The sequence below is a fragment of the Sphaerodactylus townsendi genome, linkage group LG10, assembly GCF_021028975.2.
Source record: "Sphaerodactylus townsendi isolate TG3544 linkage group LG10, MPM_Stown_v2.3, whole genome shotgun sequence".
Taxonomy (NCBI): domain Eukaryota; kingdom Metazoa; phylum Chordata; class Lepidosauria; order Squamata; family Sphaerodactylidae; genus Sphaerodactylus; species Sphaerodactylus townsendi.
Window position 1 is genome coordinate 13343536 of NC_059434.1, and position 25282 is coordinate 13368817.

A 25282-nucleotide genomic window follows, 5' to 3' on the forward strand; every position below is an offset into this window, starting at 1 on the left:
GCTGGACAGGGCACGACGGGGGCGTGACCGGGCATTCCGGGGGCAGGGCATTAATAATTTCTCTGTTACTGTAAAAAACTCTTACTGTAAAAAAAAAGTTCCTCATTTTCAGCTGGTATCTTTCTGTCCATAATTTAAACTCATTATAGCAAGTCCTATCGTCTACTGCCAACAGAAACAACTACTTCTCCTCTAATGGACTGCCTGTCAAATACTTAATACTTTCAAATACTCAATTTTGTTGCTAGAAATCAAAAGAAGGATACTTTCCTTAAACAAGGAACTTTACCATATTTCTAAAACATGTTTTTAAAACAGCCCAACAGGGAGAATTATCCCGTTTTCTGCCTTCACTAACCAGCCACATAGGAAACAACAGGACTTTGTGATTTTTGGACCTAATGGAATTTCTAACAGAAAAGCAGACCCAATTAGTAACCCCCTCTCGGCACACACAAATAATTAGTAACCCACTCTCGGGAACTGGTGAGAACCTGCTGGATCCCACCTCTGACTGGGCTCAATAGTAGACCATATTGAGGGACAACAAGGAATTACTTATTTCCTGACTACAGAGATCGGGTCCCCTGGAGAAAATGGCCACTTCAGAGGGTGGACTCTGTGGTATTGTATCCTACTGAGGTCACTCCCCAAATTCTGCTTTCCCCAAATACTGCCCCCAAATCTCCAAGAATTTCCCAAGGTGGAGTCGGTAACACTACTTCCCCCTTTTCAATTGACATTTCATGCCTCATAGGGTATGCAGGAGCATCTTCAGGACATTTTTGTAATCTAGAAAGTATGCCAACCCCTTATTTTGCCTCGTTATCCTGTCTGGAACCAGTAAGTTCTCAGTTATCAACCTCGTTCTTAGGAATCACCAATGGGCAGCCCCATCCAAAGTCCTTTGTGGTGGGGCGCAATGCTGCAGCCGCTCTGCTCTGTCACCTCTAAAAGGTTTTTTCGGTGGCACAGGGAAGCGAAGAACAAAAAACACCTCTCCACTGCCAAAAGGCCCCCGTTGGGCTTAATGGACTTACACCACCGAAAAGATGGCATAAGTCTGAGAGCCTGGGCCATGATGCAACTGCTACAAACCCAGGGAGGAAGTCGACGAATGTATCCCAGAAAGGGCAAATCCACCAGCACAGGGGTGGATTTTGCCCCCTTCCCTTTGGATGGGGCAGTTAAAGATGCGATTTACACAGTCCTCTTCCCCATGTTTCTGAGAGTATCCTTCTGCATTTTCCCTTCTACATGATGTTTGGCTTTGAAGACCCACCGACATCCTACAGCCTTTTTTTTTTTCCTGGTGGGAGTTCTGTAAATGTCCATATTTGATTTTTGATAAGGGAATCAATTTCGTCTTCTGCACCTTTTATCCATTTTTCTGCTGCTTCTGCAGGCATTCGTGTTCTATCTTTCCATGTGAAACATTCAGGAGCAGCAGTGGCGTAGGAGGTTAAGAGCTCATGTATCTAATCTGAAGGAACCGGGTTTGATTCCCAGCTCTGCCGCCGGAGCTGTGGAGGCTTCTCTGGGGAATTCAGATTAGCCTGTACACTCCCATACACGCCAGCTGGGTGACCTTGGGCTAGTCACAGCTCTTCTGAGCTCTCTCAGCCCCACCCACCTCACAGGGTGTTTGTTGTGAGGGGGGAAGGGCAAGGAGATTGTAAACCCCTTTGAGTCTCCTGCAGGAGAGAAAGGGGGGATATAAATCCAAACTCTTCTTCTTCTTCTATTATTATTATTCTCATTATTCTCATTATTCTCATTATTCTCATTATTATTATTATTATTATTGTTGTTGTTGTTGTTGTTGTTGTTGTTGTTGTTGTTGTTAATTTGATTTAATATACCGCCGTATCCCCGAAGGGCTCAGGGCGGTGTACAATATAAAACATCATATATACAAACATATAGTTTAAACAATAGTTATATCCTAAAACAGCGTCCCACGAAACCCTTACATAACCCTCCCAAGAAAGAATAATGGGTCCCGATGGTGTTAGGGACCCATAGGAAGCAGAGGGGAGGGGGCTGGGGCAGTAAACATCTGGACATATCAGTGAAAGAGAAGTTCTTTATGCTACATTGTTTTCTGAGGCATATGGGACTGAAAGTTGGTGCTATATTCCTTGGACTGTCAAGTAATTTGTCATCTCATGTCCCATGGATTTCTCTCCATTATCAGTTTGGATTACTACTAGCTTTCTTTGGAATCTATTACTAACCATTGCCACATGCCTTAAATGTTCAGTACTTTAACTAAGTAGGTTATAATATATTTTGAGTACATATCAATAAAGGTTAGTACATATTTAGTTCCACTAGGTGTTTAAATTTTTATGGGTTCACAATTATCACTGGGTTGTACTATGTTCGCTGGTGCCATGTTTCTCAAAGTTCAGTCTAGTTCCCATCATTTTGAACACAAACTTCTCTGCATCAGCAGAGTAGTATGCCTTTTATTAAGTTCTTGCTTTCACATTGGCATAATTTTGTCTATTACTATTATTCATTTATTTAGTACCCCATTCTCTCCTGCCAAAATGGGCTTGGGGCAGCTCACAATGTACTTATACAGCTCAAAATGCCACACAAAATAGATGATCAAATATACAATATACAGATAGTGGGGTGCTGTGTGGTTTCCGGGCTATATGGCCATGTTCTAGCAGCATTCTCTCCTGACATTTCGCCTGCATCTGTGGCTGGCATCTTCAGAGGATCTGATGGTAGGAATGGAAAGCAAGTGGAGTATATATATTGTGAGGTCAAAAGGTGAGGCCATCTGAATAGAGTAGCCTGGCATGTGAGTCACAGAGAAGTCTGTAGCATGGGAGTAACAATGAAGATAGCAAGGTCAATAGGTGGATGGATCTGAATAGAATATACAGATATACAGATAGTACTAAAAACTTAGCCCAGGGTGGAATACCTCCCTCCCAATTTGACTAAAGAAGAAGGAAAAGGAGGGGGGGGGGAGGAAGGGAGGCCAGCTAAAATGGACCTATTATTCTCCATAATATAATCTCCTATGCCACAACCTGGAACAATTCTTGTGACTACACTGTTTTGTAAAGTTTACTTCCTTTCTGTGACATACAAGTCTGTACAAAGTCTGTACTGACATCACCTATTGCAATTAGGTCAGGTTTGTCTCTGAAAAACATCTGTCTTTAAAGGTGGCGTTTATCCCTCTTACAGAGATAAGATTCTTCTCTGGCCTTGGGACATGCAAATAATTTGTAGCAGGGAGTTCCCAGATTTCACAGTTTGGAAACTTACGATACAGTGTCCCAGAGCCTGTGGCTTCAACCCAGAAATATTTTTCCAGCTGTAAGATACAATTTCTCTTTCATTTCTTCATCTAATGTTTCAAAGAAACTTCTACCATTGGAGCACAATGTACCAAGTGCTAACTATGTTACCAACTTTTTCTGCTACACTGGAATCTTTGCTGGCTATTCACTAATTTTAAGTGGAGGAGAAGAAGAGTTTGGGTTTATACCTCACTTTTCTCAACTGTAAAAAGTCTCAAAGCAGCTGATAAACTCCTGTCCCTTCCTCTCCCCAAAACAGACTCCTTTGTGAGGTAGGTGGAGCTGAGAGAGTTCTGAAAGAACTGTGACTGCCCCCCCCCCCAAATCACCTCACAAGCTTCATGTGGAGGAGTGAGAAAACAAATGTGGTTCACCAGGCAAGCGTCTGCTGCTCATGTGGAGGAGTCCACTGCTCCAGAATAGAGTCCACTGCTCTTAACCACTACACTACACTGGAACCTTTCTGCTTTGTGTTTTTTTTTTTTACCTTCCCCTTGATCATTCATGGCAGTCAAACTGGTAAACACCCAGGTGCCTTGTTCTGACTCTGCCCATTGGCCTGTCCTTCCCTGAACAACATAGCATGTCCTTTAACAAAGAAAATAAAACCGTTCAATTGGGTAACAATTAGCCTAGCAGTATTCATGTTACTAGCAGGACCACCACCCTGCCCCATGTGCAGCCAGCGATTCCCTCCCTCATTCCCTCTTGCCTTCCACGTGGCAAGTGAGGGCAAGACGCACAGCTTCAGCGGCACACACTGCGCATGCTCCCTGTTGGAACCGCCCCCACAGCGTGCCCTAACAGCTGCCCACTGCCGTCCCTCCTCCCTTTCCCCGCCCCTTCTTCCTCCCCAAGAGTGAGGGCACCCGCCGACGGCTGCCGCGGCTTCGGCCGCCTCGACAGCGCATGGTCGAGAGGGTTGCCAGAACCTGGCCGCGCCTGCGCGGTGGCGCCGAGCATCCTCCTCCGCATCCGCGTCGCCGCCGCCGTCACGAGCGCGTGGGCCCGCGGGGGGCGGGGCGTGCGGCTGAGGAGCCGGCGGGCTGACTGGGTGGCGGGGGCGCCGCCGTTACTGCCGCGTCCGCCTCAGCCGGGCTTCGTTGCGGCCCCGATGAGCCCCATGAGCGGGAGGAGGGCGAGCGCGCGGCCGGCGGGGCTCCTCTGGCTGCTCCTGCCGCTGCTTCAGGTGGCCGCCGCCGCCGCCGCCGCCTCCTCCTCCTCGCCACCGCCGCCGCCGGTCGGGCGCTGCGAGCTGGATGCGGGAGACGTGGCTGTCAGGAGGGGCGGCGGCACTTCGGCTTCCTCCCCGGTGGAGACACCCGCTCTGGCGACAGGTAAAGGCGATCGGAGTCCTGGGGCGTCTGAATGAGCTCGACACGTGTCTGGTGGCGCGCGCCTCGGAACCGGTGCTGTTGCTTTGGGTGCGTCAGTCCCGGCGACACGGGTTTGGCAGCGCTCGCTTGTCAGGACGCGGCCGACACGTGTCTGGCCACGCGCGCCTCAATTTTCAGTCCCCCTCCCCCGAGGGCGACCCGCGTGCGTCAGTCCCCGCGTGACGAACGTGTCCTTCGAACACGTGTGTGTGTCAGGCAGGAGCGGCTGCGAGCTCGCGTGTGCTTGTGCGTAACGTGTGAATGGGTGCAGTTACTCTCTAATCAGTTGCTCTGATGGGATCAGACCACCGGCCCTAAGGTGGAGCTTGAAGAAACGCAGGACTGCGGTGTTGCCAGGTGGAAGGGGTCCTGCCCCTGATCGTGGGGATGAGAGAGGAGGAAGTTTGGTGGCACCTGATGATTTAAAAGGGTTCTTTTTTAAAAAGGAAGGTTTCCCAGCTGATGTGAGGCGGAAGCAGCTAAACAGAAACCTTATCTTGACATAAAATTAACGGGAATTGTTGTCAGGCTGAAGAATCGGCTTCTGGGAAGCAGGAGATGGAGCTGCGAGAGGCCGCGGCGTTTGCCTCTGGAGGCTGCCAACTGATGGGGATTTTGACATGGGTCAGTTTATCCTTGTTCCCTCCGCCAAAAGGTAGGGTCGGCTCTGGAAGATTCTGGTCTCCGTTGAGGGTTGTGGGGGAATTTTGCACTCCGGATCCCTTTTGCCAAGCTGTTTGTGCGTCGGTCCACCCCCTACACCTGCCTGTGTCCTGAATTACATTTCATACGGAAGGGCCGTGGATGCAGTCACAGTACATCTCGGTTGCTGATCCTGTTTGCAGGCTCTGCCTGTGGAAGGGCCAATTACGACTGGAAAAAAAAATAAACTCGTAACTTCCTTTATACTGAACCACAGTGGCTCTGGGTACCATATAACTTGCCGTTCTGAATATGTTGGCTCTTAGTGCAAGTCGGATGCATAGAAGGTCTCTGAAATGGTTTCTTTGGCAGGTTAACCGTTAACCTAATTATTGTTGCATTTGCCTTCCTAAGCATCACCCCAGGCTGGTGCTTCTGAATGGGGTGAGGTGTACAGAAAAATGCTTATAATGAATACAGTTTTCTGAATCAGTGACCATCTGGCATCGACCGTCGTTTGTTTATTTTTTTACAGGTGGGAACTGCTTGCAATTTCTTCTCTGGTCCCTGACCGCTGGGGTCAGACGGGACGATTCCGTGCGTAGTAACGGGTGTTTCAAAACTCAGGAGCGATCCCAGGATAAGTGTATTATGCAAATTTCAGGAGGGTTGGGTTTGTTGTTGTTGTTGCAGGCATTACTGTGGTGGTGGAAACTGTCATTGGGTCACAGCTGTCTTGGGATGATCCATAGGTTTTCAAGGCAAGAGACGTTCATTAGTGGTTTGCCAGTGGCTGCCTGCCTCTCGACTTCCTTGGTGGTCTCCCATCCAAATACTAACCAGAGTCAGCTCTGCTTAGCTTCCGAGTTCTAATGAGATCAGTCTAGCGTAGCCTGGGCTATCCAGGCCAGTCCAAGTATTAATAAATGCATATATTTTAAATGTCCCAATCTGTGTCTAGACCCAGCTTGTCAGCTGTTCCAGCTCTTTTTCTGTGCATTTCAGAATACTAACTTAGTTGGGGGGGGGGGGGTTCTCAGCGAGCATGTATATATACCCCATATATGCACGGGGTAGAAAATGTTGACAGAGAGAAATGTTTCTCTCTTTCTCAATACTAGAACCAGGGGGCATCCATTGAAAATGCTGGGGGGAAGAATTAGGACTAATAAAAGGAAACACTTTTTCACGCAACGTGTGATTGGTGTTTGGAATAAGCTGCCACAGGAGGTGGTGATGGCCACTAACCTGGATAGCTTTAAAAGGGGCTTGGACAGATTGATGGAGGAGAAGTCGATTTATGGCTACCAATCTTGATCCTCTTTGATCTGAGATTGCAAATGCCTTAACAGTCCAGGTGCTCAGGAGCAACAGCCGCAGAAGGCCATTGCTTTCACATCCTGCATGTGAGCTCCCAAAGGCACCTGGTGGGCCACTGCGAGTAGCAGAGAGCTGGACTCTGGTCTGATCCAGCTGGCATGTTCTTATGCTTTTCAAAATTGTGTGATGCAGTAATCTAGAGTCAGGGGGAATTAGTTTGTTCAATTTTAAAAGCTGTCCATAGCACGGAGTGTGGTAGTTAGTTTCTGTAGAACGGATTTCCAGCCTTTTTTTAGGTATGTTGACTCCTGAAGTTCAAACTTACGTGATATTTTGACCCACTGGTTTATTGTCGATCAAATTTTGGACTGTACTTGGACTATTGTGTTCTGGCATTTTAAGTGAAAGTTTGCTTATTTGTATGATTGTTAGCTAAGGTTAAATTATTCAAGTAAGAATTTACTTACCTGTTGAGGTGGAATTTGTTGAAATATTTATTGCACTTGCATAAGTTATTCACAGTTTTTTCTAATGCAGTTGTAAGATCACAACTATCTGATTGCAGTTTACAGCTACATGAGCTATAAAAATTACAGACACAGCAAATGGATGTTGTTGAGCCTTGAAGGCTACCAGATCTATTTATTCTTTGGCTATTTAAAGCTTAATTAAGAAATAGCACCCAGAATTAACGCATGTCTTCCACACACTTGTCAGAATGCATAATTCTATACATGTCTACTCAGAAATGAGCATCTCTATTCAACTGGCTTTTCTTCCAGATAAGTTGGCCTATGATTGCTTTGGAAGAAAGCCCTATTGAATTAAATGGGATCTACTTCAGAGAAAATGCACAAGAAGCGGCGGCAGGGGGCGGGGATTTAGCCTCACCTGGACGTGGGGAGCCAAATGTCAGCCCCTGCCCACCCCCATTTACTTCTTGTCTAAAGCAAAGATTAAGAAAGCAAAATATGGAAAAAAAGAGAGGGATTTACTTGGTCTGCTCCCTATTTAGCTGCAAGCTTCAGATTTCAAACATCAAGCTTCCTTCTTATAATACTATTTTAGAATGAAAGGGTTTCCCCCATTCCATTTAATTTCAGTGGAATGTTTCTCCTGCTGGGAATTGCATCTGTTTCTAACATTAAACACCTTTTGCTTTCTTCTGATCTTCAGCTCAGATCAAGGCATCCTGTAAAGCAGAGATCCCACATTCTGGTGCTGTCATTGGTTGGTATCAGGGAGGGAATGAAGCTGGAGTTTTAAGCATGTGAGATACAGGCCTGAGGAGCAAGCCTGCATGAATATTTGAAGGGATGTCATGTTGAAGGGGGAGCAAGCCAGCTCTCTGCTGCTCCAGAGACTAGGACGTGGAGTAATGGATTCAACGTGCAGGAAAAGAGATTCCACCTAAACATTAGGAAGAACTTCCTGACGGTAAGGGCTGTTCGACAGTGGAATAATACACTGCCTTGGAGTGTGGTGGAGTCTCCTTCTTTGGAGGTTTTTAAACAGAGGCTGGATGGCCATCTGTCAGAAGTGCTTTGATTGTGTCTTCCTGCATAGCAGGGGGGTTGGACTGGATGGTCTCTTCCACCCCTGTGATTCTATCTGAGATCTACTCCTTGGATTGAGAAATAAGATTCATATGAGAAAATGGTACAAGATCATGCTGTTCCTCCACTAGTGCTACCATCCTGATCACTGACCTCACCCAGGGAAATGGTGACTTTAAAAAGCTGGCATTGCTAGTCGGTAGCTCAGTCACCAGAAGAGCAGGCAGAGTTAATAATCTTTATAAATGAAATGGAGTGTTAGTATTCTGTTTAAAAGTTGCTGAGTTCTCCTCCTCGGTAAGCACCAAACCGACCTCATAGTCTGCATTGGCTGGTCCTTTGCAGAATATTGAAAGAGGTTGGTGTGGAGTGGGGGGGGGGGGAGATGTATATAAACTCTTAGTTCTGCACGGCCTGCAAGATGGAAATGTTCCACGGGTGTATATGGTGGAGGACTTTGCAGCCGCTCTTCAAAGCACACTTGCCACAGGACAGAACCACGCCTCTGTTTTCCTCCTCTGGCCCCCCTCCTATGCTTTTTGCAGATGGCGATGGATTTATTTGATCACAGTGTGAGATAATAGTGGGATTATAATGCACAGTTTATTGACTGTTGCTTGGTTTTAAATTATCCACTGGGTTTTATGTATGTTCTATCTTTTTTCACAATTGTTGTTAGCCGGCTTGAGCTCCCCTTGGGCCGGCAGGGGTCGTGGCATGTAAGTCAAAAATATAAATAGATAAGTGGAGACTACTACAGCCATCAGAGATAGCTTGGTCCTGTTTCTCTCCTGGGCGTTATCATAGTGTCAGCATCTCAGCACTGTTGCCCATGATCCCCTACCCTTCTACCCAGTGGTGGGATCCAAAATTTTTAGTAACAGGTTCCCATGATGGTGGGATTCAAACTGTGGCGTAGCGCCAATGGGGCTGGGCGGGGCACGACGGGGCGTGACGGCATGCTGGGGGTGGGGCATTCCTGGGCGGGGCTGTGGCAAGGACGCAGCTGCTGTGCTGATCCTTGGGCGGGAAACGAATGCACGCAGGCGCAGGCTGCCACGCACGCCGGTGCACCTCCTGCTGGACTGCTTCAAGTTCTGCGCGCTACTGCTGAGTGGAGGGGCGTAACTAAGGCAAAAATCACGTGGCAAAATCACCAATTAGTAACCCGCTCTCGGCACACACAAATAATTAGTAACCTACTCTCGGGAACCTGTGAGAACCTGCTGGATCCCACCTCTGCTTCTACCCCCAACAAGCAGGCAGGTACAGCAATATCTGAAACATTCCTGGCGAAAGTCATGCCTTTGGCTCTATGGTCCTTCATGCATGGCCTGCTTACCCTGAGGCAGTTTGCTCCACGGTTGAGTCTCCTTGTGCTTTGAGGAGGAGGAGGAGACCCCATTGATTGCCTCAAGCTGCCATTTTGTCTGCCCCTGATTCCAAGTGACTCCCATATTGGCTGGCTTAAATCCCAGCTTTTTTCCCCTGCCTCTTTGATTTTTGGGGGAACCTTTTTAATATTCTGTCATCCCTTTGATGAAACATTAGTGTAATTTTTTTTAAAAGGCCCATTGCTCCTCTGGAAAAGCCTTCTGAGGAGTGGGCGGAACTGCTCTTGTGTGTTCATGGAAAGGTGAAGAGGAGCAGAAAATCCAAAGCAGGGCAAACGGACGTTGCTCTTCTTCACTTTCCCTGAGCAGGTAAGAGGGGGGGAATCACACCTTCCCCACTTTTGAAAACCATAGGGATTATGGATCTGTGGTGTGTTGAGTTCAGGAGGGGAGAAAAACAGTGTGCAACAGAAAATCTGCCCCAGAGGGAATGTACGCTCACCGCGGGGCAGTCTACAAATGCGTAATAGACCTTTTTTTGCAACAGCAGGCTGTTGTTCGTACATGCATCTCCCCTCTTTAAAAGCATCTTAGTGACTCCTAAGAAACAGCTGAGTGACATTACCATCCATTGGGGGTGGGAGGGGGGAGGAGTCCAACCAATGAAAGGAAAAAATGAGGGAGATGTCCAAGCCAGCTGCTGCACTGGGCAATAAGGAACACATGCCGATTCCCACAACATCTGGAGCTTCTGTCTTGCTCACCATGGACTTCTGGCTGTCTGGTTTGCTGCACTCCACTTCTTTCCATTTCTGCGATTCAGTGTGATTTCGGCTGGGCACCAGGCCTGGAGGGGAAGAGAAGAGCCACCCTAAGCCCATGGTAGCCTGTGACCCACTTCCTTGGGCACGGCGATCCACTTGTGGGTCCTGACCCACTGTTTGGGAAACGCTGTCCTGCAGTCTGCATTGTCCTTGGCTACCTCAGACTCCCCATAGATGTAGGCCCTGAGATTGCTGGGCCCTCTTGCTTATTTTGTTGCAGGCATCTTGCGGTAGGTAAAAGGAGCAGTTTCAGCAGCACCCGGCAAAGATCCTTAAGCTGCTGAACATCGAGTGCATAAGGTGCTGTTAGGCTTTCTGCTTGTGATTGTTGAGATAATAATGTCATTGCTGGAAGGAGTGTAGCTGCTTGGGATCAGGGATAGATATTTCTGTGTGGGTGGGTGCTGTAACTATGTTATGGAGGCCCTAGCACTCAGCTGAGTGGCTTTGATTCTGTTTTATCTTGTGTGGTATGGGCCCTGTCCATTTATTTACTGCTAGCAAAAAGTCCCCCCCCTTAAGTAGCTTATACAGCTGTAGTTTTCTGGAATGAGTCCATTTTTAAAAGTTTTTATAATGCTAAGAGTTCAATCAGTTTACCAGTTCTAGGTTGGGAGTGGGGGCGGAGGGAAGGGAGCACCGGTTTTGTTTACTGGGTGTTATTCAGCCTTCCTGCTCGTGTGCTAAAACTGTCCTTCAAGTCTGTTTTTCCCTTTCTGGGTTGAAGTCTTTTTGGCTGATACTCCTCCCCCTTTGGGGGATTTTTCTCTGATGCCAGTTACCGTATTTCCTCAGGATGCACTTAGTTCTGTGTGAACTATTCTCCCTAGAAAAACACTGCCTGATTATCCTGTCATTCTTTGCGCATTTTAATGAACGGATCGTATTTCGATTCTCTAATCTTAATGCAGATTTGTGGCCCTTTAAGCAGGAGGCCTCCGTTCCTAGGGGTTCCTATCACCTCGCCAGTAACAGCGTAGACGTGCTTGCAGTACTTTACCTTATAGCAGTGGTTCCAAATCTTCAATCCACTGCCACTCCCTAAGTATACAGCATTATCATTAAGTGTCTCTCATTTTATTTATGTATTGAAATGTTTATATGCTGCTTCTCCCGCCAACCTCAGCAGCTTAGAGCAGTGATGGCGAACCTTTTTGAGACCGAGTGCCCAAATTGCAACCCGAACCCAACTTATTTATCGCAAAGTGCCAACCCCGCAATTTAACTTGAATGCTGAGGTTTTGGTTTAGAAAAAAACGGTTGGCTCCCTTTTCCTCCGCCACACCTGTTCGAGCAGGGGCCAGCCTGCTCTAGCCTCCAGCAAGTCCTGTGCGCCCCGCTCTGTGCCTCTCTAGCATCTCTGCCTCCTCTATGCCCCCCCCCCCCAGGCAGCAGCCACCCAGAGCACAGGCACCAGGCCCACCAGCCAAGTCCTCCCTGCTCATCACAGTGCGCGCACATCATGCTCAGTGGCCCAGGCCAGCCTAGATGTGTGTGTGTGTGTGTGGAGGGTGATTTTCTGCCCCCCACATGACGAACTCTGTGTGCATGTGCCCACAAGAGAGGGCTCCGAGTACCGCCTCTGGCACCAGTGCCATAGGTTCGCCATCACTGGCTTAGAGCAGGCAATTAAAATTAAGAGCCAGACCAGACACAACTGTAAAGCAGCTATACAATTTCCCCATGAAATAATATCCTTCTAACGAAATATACTGCAAAATGCCCACCTGCGAGAAATAGCTTTGAATGTCTTATGGAAGGCAGATAGTGTCGGGCGGGAGTGTCCAACTCTGGTGCCCCAGATGTTCAGGGGCTGATGGAAATCGTAGTCCATGAACATTTGGGGCATCAGTTGGGTACCCCTGGGGTAAGGGCATCCATGGCTCTTCAGGAAGGGCATTAACGCTGGGGGTTACTGGTGAAAAGAACCTGTCCTGTGCTGTTGCCACTAGACAGCTTGAAGGAAGGACTCATCAAGGAGGGGGCTTTCATTGGTGATGACCAGTCTCATAGCTGTGAAAAATTAGAACCTGAAAACTGCACTGCGGACAAGGCAACTTGAGTTGGATTTATGAGACCCGCATAGAATACACAGATATTGGGCATATTGTGAAGAGCCCCCTTTACATCAGGAGCTCTTTCCCCTCTAGATAGCAGTCTGGATGGAGGACGGGATAGAGGTTGCCTGTTTCTTGTCTGGGATTCAGTAGGCTATAAACTGCTCAAAGTGGCTCTCCTAGGTAACAGTTGCTGATGTTTTTATAGTGCAGGACAGTGCTGGTCTTGGTATTGGTTGACGTGTCTGTGCTCTGGATCTCTGCCTTCTAGTTGCTGTTTTGTGTCCTTCATCAAGTGATGCAGGCGTGCAGCACAAGTGGAACGTAGTGGTCACTGAGTCAATGACCTGGGCCCAATAAGTATTTTGGGGGAAATCCCTTAACAACAAGTTTCTCCAAACTGGCAATTGGAGGTGTAATGTCTTGCGCTCCTGGTGACATGACTCCAGCAGTTACATAATAACCTGTCTTTCTTTCTCTTTTGATACAGTTGTCATTCTGGAGTGCTGGTTGCTATGAGAACCAAGCTATGTGACACCCACAATAGTTAAAGAAAATGTATGATGTAACAGCTGTACCCTTCCTTTATATTGCCGTTTTCTACGTTTGTGTTAACCATAGGCAGCGCGTTTTGTAAATTAATACGTGGAGAGAAGTGAAACTGAAAAGTCGTCAGATCACAAATGAGTGTTTCATACTGTTGCACAAACCGCCTTTTGTATTCAGCTGTGAGCGATACAAGTAAGCATTATTTCCACAGTAACCGGATCCTCAGGATGCTGGCTGTGTGCAAAGTAGAAGTCAAACTTCCAACTTGGTGCACATGTTTTTGTCTCGGCAAAGTTTGCCAAAAATGCCTCTGCTTCTGATGAGCGCCCCTTCCCTTTTGTGTCCTGCAGATCATTTTTGGTAAAGTAGAGAAGAGCATCCTATAAGCTGGCAGATGAATGCTTCAGCAAAAGAGTTGCGTATCCACTTCCACTGAGTGCTGGCCATTTCTGTCATGCATCACATGTATATGAAAACATGCTGGAAACTACTGTTGGAAGCCATGAATGGATGAGGAACTTGGAAGTACCCTGTTTCCCCGAATATAAGACATCCCCTGAAAATAAGACATAGTAGAGGTTTTGCTGAAGTGCGAAATATAAGGCATCCCCCGAAAGTAAGACGTAGCAAAGTTTTTGTTTGGAAGCATGCCCGACGAACAGAACACAGAAAAATAAGACATCCCCTGAAAATAAGACATAGTGCATCTTTGGGAGCAAAAATTAATATAAGACACTGTCTTATTTTCGGGGAAACACGGTAGGTTGACTTTCCAGAATTATGCTTGAGGTGAGAGAGAAGAGGCACGGTCACCAGATAGCGGAGCGATCTTTAATGTAACGTGGAAGTGATTTTTATGTTTTGATCGAGAAGCAGTTGACTGGTCCTTTTATCCATGGAAGTTAGGATTCAATCATTCCTTTCCTTTCTGTTCTAATCTTTCTTTACTGTGCTCTCTGTTATACTTTGGCTTTTCAGGTCATGTTGATTCTAGTTCTGTTTGGTTCTCTTTTACTAACACGCTTTCTGAAGCCGTTGGCTGCACATTTGGACTGTTAACAAGACTGCTTGAGCTGGATTATAAACTTTGGTGTTCATCGTCTTTACCCGTCGCGTACCTTTCTTTTAAAGACCCAGGTCAGGCAAATTAGCTATTCAGAAGGAATTTGTACTTGGCTTGAGGAAGGGCTATATTGTTTCTGTGCCCTTTTCAATATAAAGATCTCAGGAGATGTGTGAATTAATCTGCCGCATTTTCCTGGATCATCCCATTGAGTCATTCAAGTCAGGTGATACTAAGTAACCTAGACGTTGCTGTCAGGCCTAGGGTGGAACCTGGAACCTGGAGATCTCCCAAAATGACAACTGAATTCCAGACAACTCAGATGTGTTCTCCTGGAGAAAATGGCTGCTTCGGACAGTGGACTCCATGACGTTATACCATGCTGAGGTTTGTTTCCTCAATCAACCCTGCCCTCCTCAGACTTCACCACAGAATCTCGCAACCTAGAGCTGGCGTATATGGGTCTCCCTGAAAGGCCAAAGCAAGCTTGGAAAGGGCCCCCTGCCTTTGTACTGACAGGAACTGAAGTCTGGAATCTATGGTTCCTAGCCTGTTTTACAAGTTGGGTGTAGCCCTCTTAGTTTTCTTGATTGCCTAGCCACAGCTGCTGAGGGAATCTGAGGGGCTCCTTTTATCATTTTTGTTTTTAACCTCCTCCATGTATTTTTCCCCCAATTTCATTGTGGCACTTCCCCTTCCCACCCAGGGGCCTCAGGGGGTGGCTCCCTCCCTCCCTCCCTCCCTCCCTTTCCTGGGGGCTGTTTTCCCCAGCGGTGTTCTTTTCCAATTGGCCCAGAGGGCCAAGAAACAATTTAGCCCACAGGGCGCCTGGCTATGAAGGCGGCTCAAGCCTGGTCCTTCCCCTCGCGCTCCTATCGCCTCCCCGTTGTGGACTACCCTGAGACTGCCGTAGTTCCCTCACTGATGGCTAGCCTTGCCACCCCTGTGAACATTCCCAGCCCTGTTGCTCCACAGGGCTCTGTCTGCTCCCAGCGTCGAGCTAAGGCGTCTGCTTGCATGCCTGTCTGTGTCCTTCTACCCCCGGGCTCTCCCTCTCCCAATGCACAGGATCCCCCACCCTTCTTCACACCCTCGCTGCAGTGGCAGCTCTCGAGCAGTTGAGCTCTCCCTCCAAAATAGCCTTCCTTGTCTTCGATCCTCCCCCTCCCCAGCTGCCACCTGTTGGAGCTGAGCCAAGCCGGCTCAGCTGCGCTCCGGGCACTCCCTGGTGCCTCGTTCCCCTGCACTTCCGGGTTTGCTGTATCTCAGCTGGCCGCGACACGCCTCCTCAAGCGGGCAACGAAAGGCGGATCGGCTACGCATGCTTCGCCCCTCTGCCCGTTTCAAGAGAAAGACGGGGGGTGCCGCCAACGAAGCCTCGACCCCTGTCACGACGCCCTCCCCCACGCCCGTCAGTCCGGCCGCGGGGCTGAACGGAGGTCCGGTTGCTGGGACTTCGCCCGCGCCCGGACATTCATATTTTTCTGAAAACCTGGGGGCCTTTTGTTGAAATATTTGCCTTGCCCCGTAACAGCTCCACTCACCAGATTTAAGTGTGTAAACATTTGGCCAACTTTGCTGTTAGAATATAAGAATCTCTGTTTTGAAGTTCCGATAGCTGAAAAAGAATTCTTATCACACAAGCAAATGATGTGCTTTTGAGTTTGTTATAAATTGCAATTCATGGTGTTTGTTGCCCAGAGCTGCTTTGAATCATGCTGCCAAGGTTAGATCTAATCACACCAGATAATTGTGTTCTGCACACATACTGTACAGATAAATGTAGTATTGTAAAGCCAACAGAATTTCAAGGAAGTTGTGGTGATTCCCTAGTTCCTTAAAAAATTTTTTTTCATTGTATCATTTGAATATTCCATTTTATATTAATACTCTTCTTCATTCGTTTTCAAACAATACATTTTCCCCCTTTCCCCTCCCCCCTGTATTTCTTCATAATTTTATCAAACAGCAGTAAGTTCATTCTTTGTAATCTCTTCTCCCATATCTCTTCATTGACTCCTGCTTCTTTCATCCAGTCCACATATCTTGTCCATATCTTCAAAATTTTGCTCTGTTTATCTTGCCACAGTTTATTTTTTGTTATTATATCGAAAATGTCCCATGTCACTTGTTCCCAGATATATTCCAGCCATTTCTGGAGATTCCCTAGTTCCTGATGCATACTGGATAATATAGGTTAGGAGCTGAATTGTCGGGGTCTGCAACCTGTGGCTCTCCAGATGTTCGTGGACTACAATTCCCATCAGCCCCTTGCCAGCATGGCCAACTGCAGGTTGCAGACCCCTGGTCTATGCAGATGTTTGTGAAAAATTAATCCTCTCCCAAGTCTGCCTTTCCAAAGGGATAGCTTTTACATAATACTCTTAAAAATAATGTCAAGAGACCTTTTACTTCCTTCCACTTAATTATTAGTATTTCAAATTATGTCAGATTAATTTGTAATTGCTGCTCAGATTGTTCCAAATTAATGCAGCTTTGCTGCTGACAATAATGAAACCTAGTTGAATTGATGTCTTTTTCTCCCAGGTTCTTGAAGAAGATATATTACCGGTAACTAGTGCCTTTAGAAACAACATAATTATCATTGTGAATCCATCTAGCCCACGGAGTGGCAATTTTAAAAGGAAAAAATGGATGGACTAATATCTTTTCTTAAATTATCCCATGGTGACTTCAATTAAATTATTGGGCTACAGTGAACTCTCATTTCACATCCCTGAATGTGTCTCATACCGAGAAGTCTCAGATGACAGAGGACTGAACCCACATAGAATTCAGTAGGCCCGCACAGTAAATCTCACAGTAGGCCCTACTACATGGACAGTGATGATGTAGTTCTTTTCGGCAGACCGAAAGTGCCTAAATTGTAATTTCACTCGGGTCTCGTCTCATACCGAGAAGTCTCAGATGACAGAGGACTGAACCCACATAGAATTCAGTAGGCCCGCACAGTAAATCTCACAGTAGGCCCTACATCAGTGATGGCAAACCTTTTCGAGACCGAGTGCCCAAATTGCAACCCAAAACCCACTTATTTATTGCAAAGTGCCAATACAGCAATTTAACCTGAATACTGAGGGTTTAGTTTAGTTTAGTTTTTAATGAGGGTTATTGCGGACATTGTTTGTTACTGATCGCTGTTTTAAATTGTTTTAATGTATTTAAGGGTTATTGTATGTATGTGATTTATGTTGTTCGCTACCCAGAGCCCTTCATGGGTAGGGTGGTATACAAAACCCAATAATAAATTTTTAAAAAAGGTTGGCTCCGAGGGACGCGTTACTCAGGAGTAAACTTACTGAAGCAACCGTGCAACGCTTCAAATGGGTGAATCACGATCCTAGGAGGGTTTACTCAGAAGCAAGCCCGATTGCCAGCAGCCGAGCTTACTCCCAGGTAAAGGATCATGCCCAGGTCAGCCTAAGGGGTGTGTGTGGGGGGCACATGATGAACACTTCGCGCGAGTGCCCACAGAGAGGGCTCTGAGTGCCACTTCTGGCACCCGTGCCATAGGTTCGCCACCACTGCCCTACGTGATCCCAGATGACCATTAAGATCCTCAGAACAAGGATTGTTCTTTCTCCCCATCTGCATGGGGTGAGGTCTGTGTCCATTGGGGCAAGAATGTTTTCTGTTGCGGCTTCATACTTATGAAATGGGCCGCCACATCTCTTGTTTGGTTCAGGCAGCAGCGTAAGGCCACACTGTTCAGGCGGGCTTTTTCCTGAGTTGAATGGTGTTTAATTATGCTTGTGTGTTAATATTTCTAAGTTTCCAGTAGTATTTTAAGCTGTTGACTTGTATTGTGAAACTGATTGAAAGAACCAGGATGTATCATATAGAAATGGAGAAAATGGATGTGCTTCTAAGCATGTATCTTCTTTAGAAAGTATTCCTCCATTCTGAAAAACAAAAACATGTGTAGACTCTTATATTCTTCAGCGTTGTTATGGTGGAAACTAGAGCCTTTCAATTTAAGCAGTTTTATTTTAAATACTAACTCTGGTGGCTTGGGTTCTTCAAGTAAAATAGTTGGTATGTTCCTTTGAGAGCCAGGGACTTTTGTCCTCAATCCTTCTAGCTCTTTTTTTGTCCCTTGAACAAGGCCTGTACACTATACAAGGAGATGTTTGTTCCTTTTTTTTTAAAAAAAAGCTCTGTTTCAGTGACTTGCCGTTGGAAATAGTGTGGGAAGAATCCCACCAGCTGAACTAAGCCAAACAGGCCATGTAGTCCAACAACCTGCTTAATGCAGGATCACCCTGGAGCATCCCTAGGAAGCGTTCCCGCAGCTGCTGCTCGAAGACTGCCAGAGAGGGGGAGCTCACCACGTCCCCAGGCCACCGATTCTGTGGCTGAACTACTTGCCATGTGAAAAATGTGTTCCTAATACCCATCTGGAGAGAATCGGGAGTGGAGGTTCCCTCCCTCAGGTGAAAGGGGTTGTGGAGTCACCCTTGATCTTTGAAAACCGTGCCTAAGGCTGTGTCAGAGGCGGCCTGCTGTCCACTTATTAAATGCATTAGGAGTTATGCATTTTATTAGTACTGCACTTGATTAGTAGTGAGAGCCTTAGAGGTCCTTTTTCTTCCACTGCTGGTGTTGAAAACAAACTCCTGGGCTAGGACTTAACCAAGTCTTGGCACAAATTCAGTCATTCATTCAAAAAATAAATTCTGGAGGGGAGAGGGGCAGCCATGGTAGCCTGTTTACCCAACCAAAATGTTCCCCCTGCCCTCCATCTTAATGGTGTATTCACGAGTCAGCAGGTTTGAATATAGAGGAAAATATTATGAAGAGTGGAGGTAGGAAACCATGAATCTGAAGAAATATATTTTGTGGAATTCCCATTCAGAAGTCCAAAGGACAAGGTAAACACTGTGACAGTTCATAACAGCTGTGTCTATGTCAGTATAAGCTCTGGTTGATACAGTTAAATCTATTGTCAAATTGTAATCTAGCAATTATTTATGCTATCATGGATCTGTTAGGAGGTGCGGCAAAACGCCTTTTTTGCTTGTTATGAAGAAGAGCAATTGTAAAGCCCATTAATGTACATTCTGACATGGAACTGATCCTTTACAATGCATTAATATTATATATTTTATTTTTTAAAAAGAAAATTACATCTGATTGATTAGTACATCACTAGTAAAATTGCTTCTTTCTCCCTTCTCTACTGATGCAAACCTTGAATAGAAGAAGAGTTGGTCTATATACTCCATTTTTCTCAACCTTTAAGGAGTCTCAAAGCAACTTACATGGTTTTCCCTTCCCCTTGCCACAACAAACACCTTGTGAGGTAGGCAGGAGGGAGATTTGTGACTAACCCAAGGTCACCCTGCACTCTTCAGATTCAGGATGATTGGGGAAGGTGGGGGAAACACAACTGCATCAACTTCTTCTGCGAACTGGATTCAACCATATGTCTAGACCAGAAAATAGTGAAGCTGCTTCTATATCAGTTGGATTAGGATGGTTGAACCGAGTCCCTCGCATCCAATGGTCTGAGGTTCAGTATCTCTGAAGGGACTGCGCGTTCTCCATCAGCATTAGATCAGGATGACCAGCTTAAGAATTGGTCAAGAAAATTGTCCTGCCTTCTGGGCTTCCTGATTCTATCTATGCATGAGGATCTTTTTGGGCATAGTTCTCTTCTTGAGGATCTAATGAAAGATCTAGTTGCTTTACAGGACCAAATGGCAGTGAGTGGTGAATATTCCATTGTGAACTTTTTGTTTCATGGTGGGAAATGAATTCTAGGATAGGGTGTGTCTACACAAGCCTCTCAGTTACAGTGAGAACAAAATATTCTTTTTTAAATTAATATGCTTTATTAAATTCAAATAAGGAGTTACAGAAAAAACAAGTAGAATGGTTAAAATAGGTAGTCCGGTTATAGTCCTACGAACTAATAAATTCTTCAGGTCACACCGCATATTTGGGAGATAAAAAGGATAGAGAGAAGAAAGGGAAGAAAAAGTTACTATGAGAATATCATATTAAGAAGAAGATTAGAGAAAGTAGAGATGGTTAAAAGAAGAGAAAACCAGCCATTTTATCTTACATTATTACTTAAGGGACTTCACCTTCAATTTTGATTTCTTGTTACTAATACATTATCAACTAACAATTTGTATCATAATAAAGACAATTTCGAGGTTATATTTACTATACATATTTTGTTACCATTTACCATTCATCTTTATATAGTTCAATTGTGTTATTAGCTTCATAACATATATAACCTCATGTCGTTAATAACATAAATGAGAATAGATAACAATAAAAAAAATTATGTAACATTCTTTAGTAGTCAACTGGAAATACAGTGACATCGTTCTCTTTAGAGATAAAGTTTGTCCATAGCTGCCAGTTCTTTCTTTCTGATTCTTGATGGTTCTCTGGGGTTAACTTTGGACAATAGATGCCTGTCCGAGGAGCTGCAAGAGTCTTCCGGACCAACTAGCAGCAAAGCAGGACCTTCCCATTAATGTGTTGGAATTTCTTCAGGTAATTTTTCGAGTGCTTCAATTCCATTGTTCAGTTATTCTACCCTAGTCAAATAAACAGTGAACTGCCTAATAGCATAAAGGAAGAGAAGGAAACGAAGTTCTATAGATCTCAGTGGGAAATATCGTTTCAGTTCCTGGTTAGAAACATGCTTGTCAATCTGCCATCCACATCACGGGTGTTCTTATCTGTCAAACAGGCCACTGTTAGGTCTTGGACCCAAATAAGTGGTCATTAAAAGAGGAGCCTTCTCTCTTTGAGAGGAGGGTGTTTGGATCTTTGAGTTATTCCCACCAATTGCTCTGGAGAACAGGGGTTACTTTATCGTTTTGTGCCTCCTGTGAGGGAAATTCAAAAGCCCAGTTTTGTTTCCTGCCTAAGCAGAGAGTGCAGCGGAGAAAGAGATCTCCTCAGCAGCATTTCCTGCTTGTGCGCTAACTATAACAATCCTGCACTTAATCTAAATTCCTTCCTGCTTCAATCTTTTCAGCCGCTTGAAGCCTCTTCTCTCTTTCGTCCTTTCTTCCTTCTCTTTTTAGTTTAATTATTTGATTAGATTTATACCCCACTCATTCCCGGGCCAAGGCCGGGCTCAGGGCAATTTACTTTGATCCTCCTCTCCCCTCCTTCCCCTCCTGGAAATCTTTGAGGCCTGGAAAGAGCACAACTGCAATGGATTCTCTCGGAGGAGACTGCAGGCCCAATGCTGATATCTTCAGTGGCTGCAGGGGAATTTCTGGAACCCAACAATGGCAGAGAGGAGAGAGAGAGATGCAGGACAAAGCAATGGAAAGAAAATGAAAATCAACCATGGTACTCCTGGCTGCTGAAACACACACTCTAAAATAGACAGTTCAATTTAATCTCATAAAGTGAAAAAACGTGCAAATGTGCAACAGTTATATATATATACACACACACACATACATATATACACACACACATATGCACACACATATACATGTATACATACATATATATATACACATATATATATATTCATATATATACATACACATATACACACACACATATACAATTCCTATATCATCCAATAGCAGCACTTGCTAACACAAATAATAGTCCAGTCCAAGCCTAATTAAAGAAAAAATGAATAGTCTAATCTTTATCTTTATTAACCTTTGATAGGCATAGAGAATAGTCTAATCTGAGTATAATAAAGATGCCAAACATGTAATAAAAGCCAGTGGCTATAGGTGTCTCTACTTTTTCAATGCTGCTGACCTGCCATTCGTCTGGTAGAGTTCCTGAGGCGCAAACTGTGTGTGTGCGCACTACCAAATGGAGAATCTGACCGCGCCTCCTGGTTGAAAGAGACGATATGGAAACAATTCAGATTCACAAATCCATGATCCAAAATGCGTGCCGTAGTACAAGCGTGCGTTTTCAACTGAAGCGTTCCTCAGTGAAATAAGAATCACTATTGCACTTTACACTGTACTGCACTGTATACTGTGCTGGTGGCACTGACTCGAAAATAAGGCATCCAGGTTCACCCTTACCTTGACAACATTCTGATCTGCTCTCTTTTAAGGGAGCAAGCCATCAAGGATACCAACGCAGCTCTATAGATCTTGGGGTCCCACAGGTATCTTCTGAACAGAGAAGAGAACAGCCTCATTCCTGCTCAGCAGCTGCAGCACCTTGGAGTCATAATGGACACAAGGAAGAACACGTTATTCCTTCCAGAGGACAAGATCAGCAAGATATCCCATATGGCCAAAACAGTAGCCAGGGCAAAATCTGTTCAGCTAATGTGGTTGGCACATCTTCAAGGCCTGATGATTCATGTCGAGGCTCGTGGGCATGATTCCACTCCAAACTGCTCTAGTGGCTTCTACATCTTCAGCAGTTCTATGAGGACAAACGTGAGGCTCATCAAGTCTCAGTTTGACAAAGCCTGTTCTGGCAGACTAGACACAGCAAGCTGAAGGGAGGTCAGTTATATATACTGGAGAATATGAAACAAATATTCACGGATGCCAGCCTGGCTGGCTGGCTGGCAAGCTTTTCTACACAACCTCCCCACCGAAGGGTTTTGGACCCAAGGAGAAAAGGATGAGCATCAACGTCCTGGAACTTAGGACCATCAGGTGTATCCAGCCTTCCAAGTGGAACTCAGGAGCCACCACATCCTGAACAGAGTGGACAGTATTTCTGCCAAGACCCATATCAATAAGCAAGGGAGATCCTGATCCTTGCCCTGATGTCGAGAAGCAGGAAGCATCCTCTTATGGGCAGAGAACCATCTAGAGTCAGTTGCAGCCAAACATATTCAAGGTTTCCTCAAAGCACAGACTGGCTGAGTAGACAAAAGATCAATGAGAAAGACAGGGTATAAATCCAAAGTTTTTGTCTTCTTCAGAGACCCCCCCCCCCCAAGTTGTCTTCTTCAGAGACAATTTCAGAAAAAACGCCCCCCTCCCCTTATTTTAAGGGACAGCTTGCTCTACGAAAGGTGACCTAGTCTTTTGGGCTTTGTCATTCTGAATTTCCTGGGTAGAGTTGCCCTGTGTGTTTCAAGAGGTGTTACATGATTGTTATTATATTCTTAGCAGAAGCAGAAACTTTAGACTGCTTTGGACTGTCTTGTTTCTTTATGGGAGGGTTTTTGTTGTTGTCCTAGATAAGTATTTTCTGGAAAAATAGTGCTCTGAGATTTCTTTCTGAAATGTCATCCTCCTTAAATTCTAAACCTTATCTTGCTTTGATCCATCCAGTTGTACAGCATAGCGTCAAAAACGATCGTGGGAAAAGCCATCTGGTTCCTTCTTATGTCATCTCTGGCAGTGCTTCAACATCGCCATTTAGAATGAACATGCAGTAAGAATAATAAAATATTAACATGAGAAGAAAACAAATGCAAGGAATAATATCTCCAACTGCTGTTGCCTACTTCAACTACTTTTGGTCTCTGCTACCAGCGTAAAAGGGGTTTCTCCTCCTCTGTCATTCACGACCGGTCACCATTTTTGAAACTTGCAGCCTCTTGTGTTTTGAGAAAATTCCAAGTTGTTTGGTGATTTTAGCTTTAGAAAGTTCTGGTCTAGGAGCATATCTTCCAAGGCAGAGCACTCCTCCAGATGTTCTCTGTGTTAAGTGCCATCAAGTTGCTTCCCACTCATGGCGACCCTGTGAATCACTGTCTTCCAAAGTGTCCTGTCGTTAACAGCCTTGCAAACTGAGGCCTCCTTTATAGGGTCAATACATCTCTTGTTGAGTCTTCCTCTTTTGCTGCTGCTTTCAACTATTCCTAGCATTATTGTCTTTTCCAGTGATTCTTGTCTTCTCATAATGTGACCAAAATGTGATAGCCTCAGTATGGTCCATTTCAGGGGTCTGCAACCTGCGGCTCTCCAGATGTTCATGGACTACAATTCCTATCAGCTCCTGCCAGCATGGCCAATTGGTCCATTTTAACTTCCAGGGACAGCCTCTTGGCCAGTGTACAGATGGCACATCAAAACAATCATATGCCATGGCAGACACATTTCGTCCTTTAAAACCCAGTTGTAGATTTTCTTGATTGACACAGTCAAAAGCTTTGGTGTAATTTATGAAACACAATTTTCTTCTGAAATTCTCTTGATTCTCCAGAAACGAATGTAAAATTGCAATATGACCTATTGGGCCTCTTCTTTTTCTGAATCCAGCTTGAACTTCAGGCGTTTCTCGTTCCATACATGGTAACCGTATTTGTCTTCTTTTTTGGGAATTGGCATCTAAACGGAATGTTTTCAGTCTGCGGGCCACTGTTTTGTTTTCCATATTTGTGGGCATATTCTTCTCAAAATGTTGAGGGATTCCTTTTATGTGGCTTGGAAAGCTCTATTGATAACCCATCTGCTCCTAGTGATTTGTTTTTTCTCCACAGTGCTCTCTGTGCAACTTTACTTCACTTTCTAAAACTGTTGGTTCTTCTTCAAAAGATGCTTCGTAGAAGGAGTCATTAGCAGGACTAAGCTGAACATCAAGAAGACAACAATAATGACTACCGGAGAGTTATTCAACTAAGGTGAACCGTGAGGGAATTGAAATTGTTACTACACTTGATCTTAGCCAAAAGGCCAAGAAGCGAGGGAAATGGCTTGATTGTGTGTTCCTGCATGGCAGGGGGTTGGACTTCATTGACTTTGGGGTCTCTTCCAACTCTATGATTCTATGATTCTAAGGGCAGCCATGAAGGAGCTAGATTCTTAAATCAAGGATGTGTCACTGGCAACCAAGGTCAAGTTATTGGGGTGTTGTGTGGTTTCCGGGTTCTATGGCCGTGTTCTAGCAGCATTCTCTTCTGATGTTTTGCCTGCATCTGTGGCTGGCATCTTCAGAGGATCTGATAGTAGAAAAGCAAGTGGAGTATGTATACCTGTTGGAGTGTCCAGGGTGGGGGAAAGAACGATTGTCTGTTAACAAGTAAAGGTGCAATTGGCAAGCTAGATTTACATGTGTTGAGTTGGATGCACCCATTAGCATGTGAGTAACAATGAAGATAGCAAGATCAGCAGGTGAGGGCAAATAGCCTGACCTTTGTTCCCTTTGATAGTTTACTGTCTATAGTCATCCTGTGTTTGTGTGGAGCTGATTAGTCACTGTCTTGACTCTAGTGTTTTTCAACCCTGGTAGCCAAGTTTTGTTCATTTTCATGGTTCTTCCTTTCTGTTGAAATTGTCCATGTGC

At 45.3% G+C, this 25282-nt stretch overlaps 1 protein-coding gene across 1 annotated transcript in view; it reads left to right on the top strand.

The window, feature by feature from the left end:
- The first annotated feature begins 4202 nt into the window (after positions 1–4202).
- The window catches only part of STIM2 (stromal interaction molecule 2), a 123437-nt gene continuing 102357 nt past the window's right edge, over positions 4203–25282 (top strand). Inside the window, exon 1 of the mRNA XM_048509390.1 lies at positions 4203–4666. Within this exon, the coding sequence (XP_048365347.1) occupies positions 4444–4666 (223 nt within the window). The 5' untranslated portion in view covers positions 4203–4443. The remainder of the gene's footprint in view (positions 4667–25282) is intronic.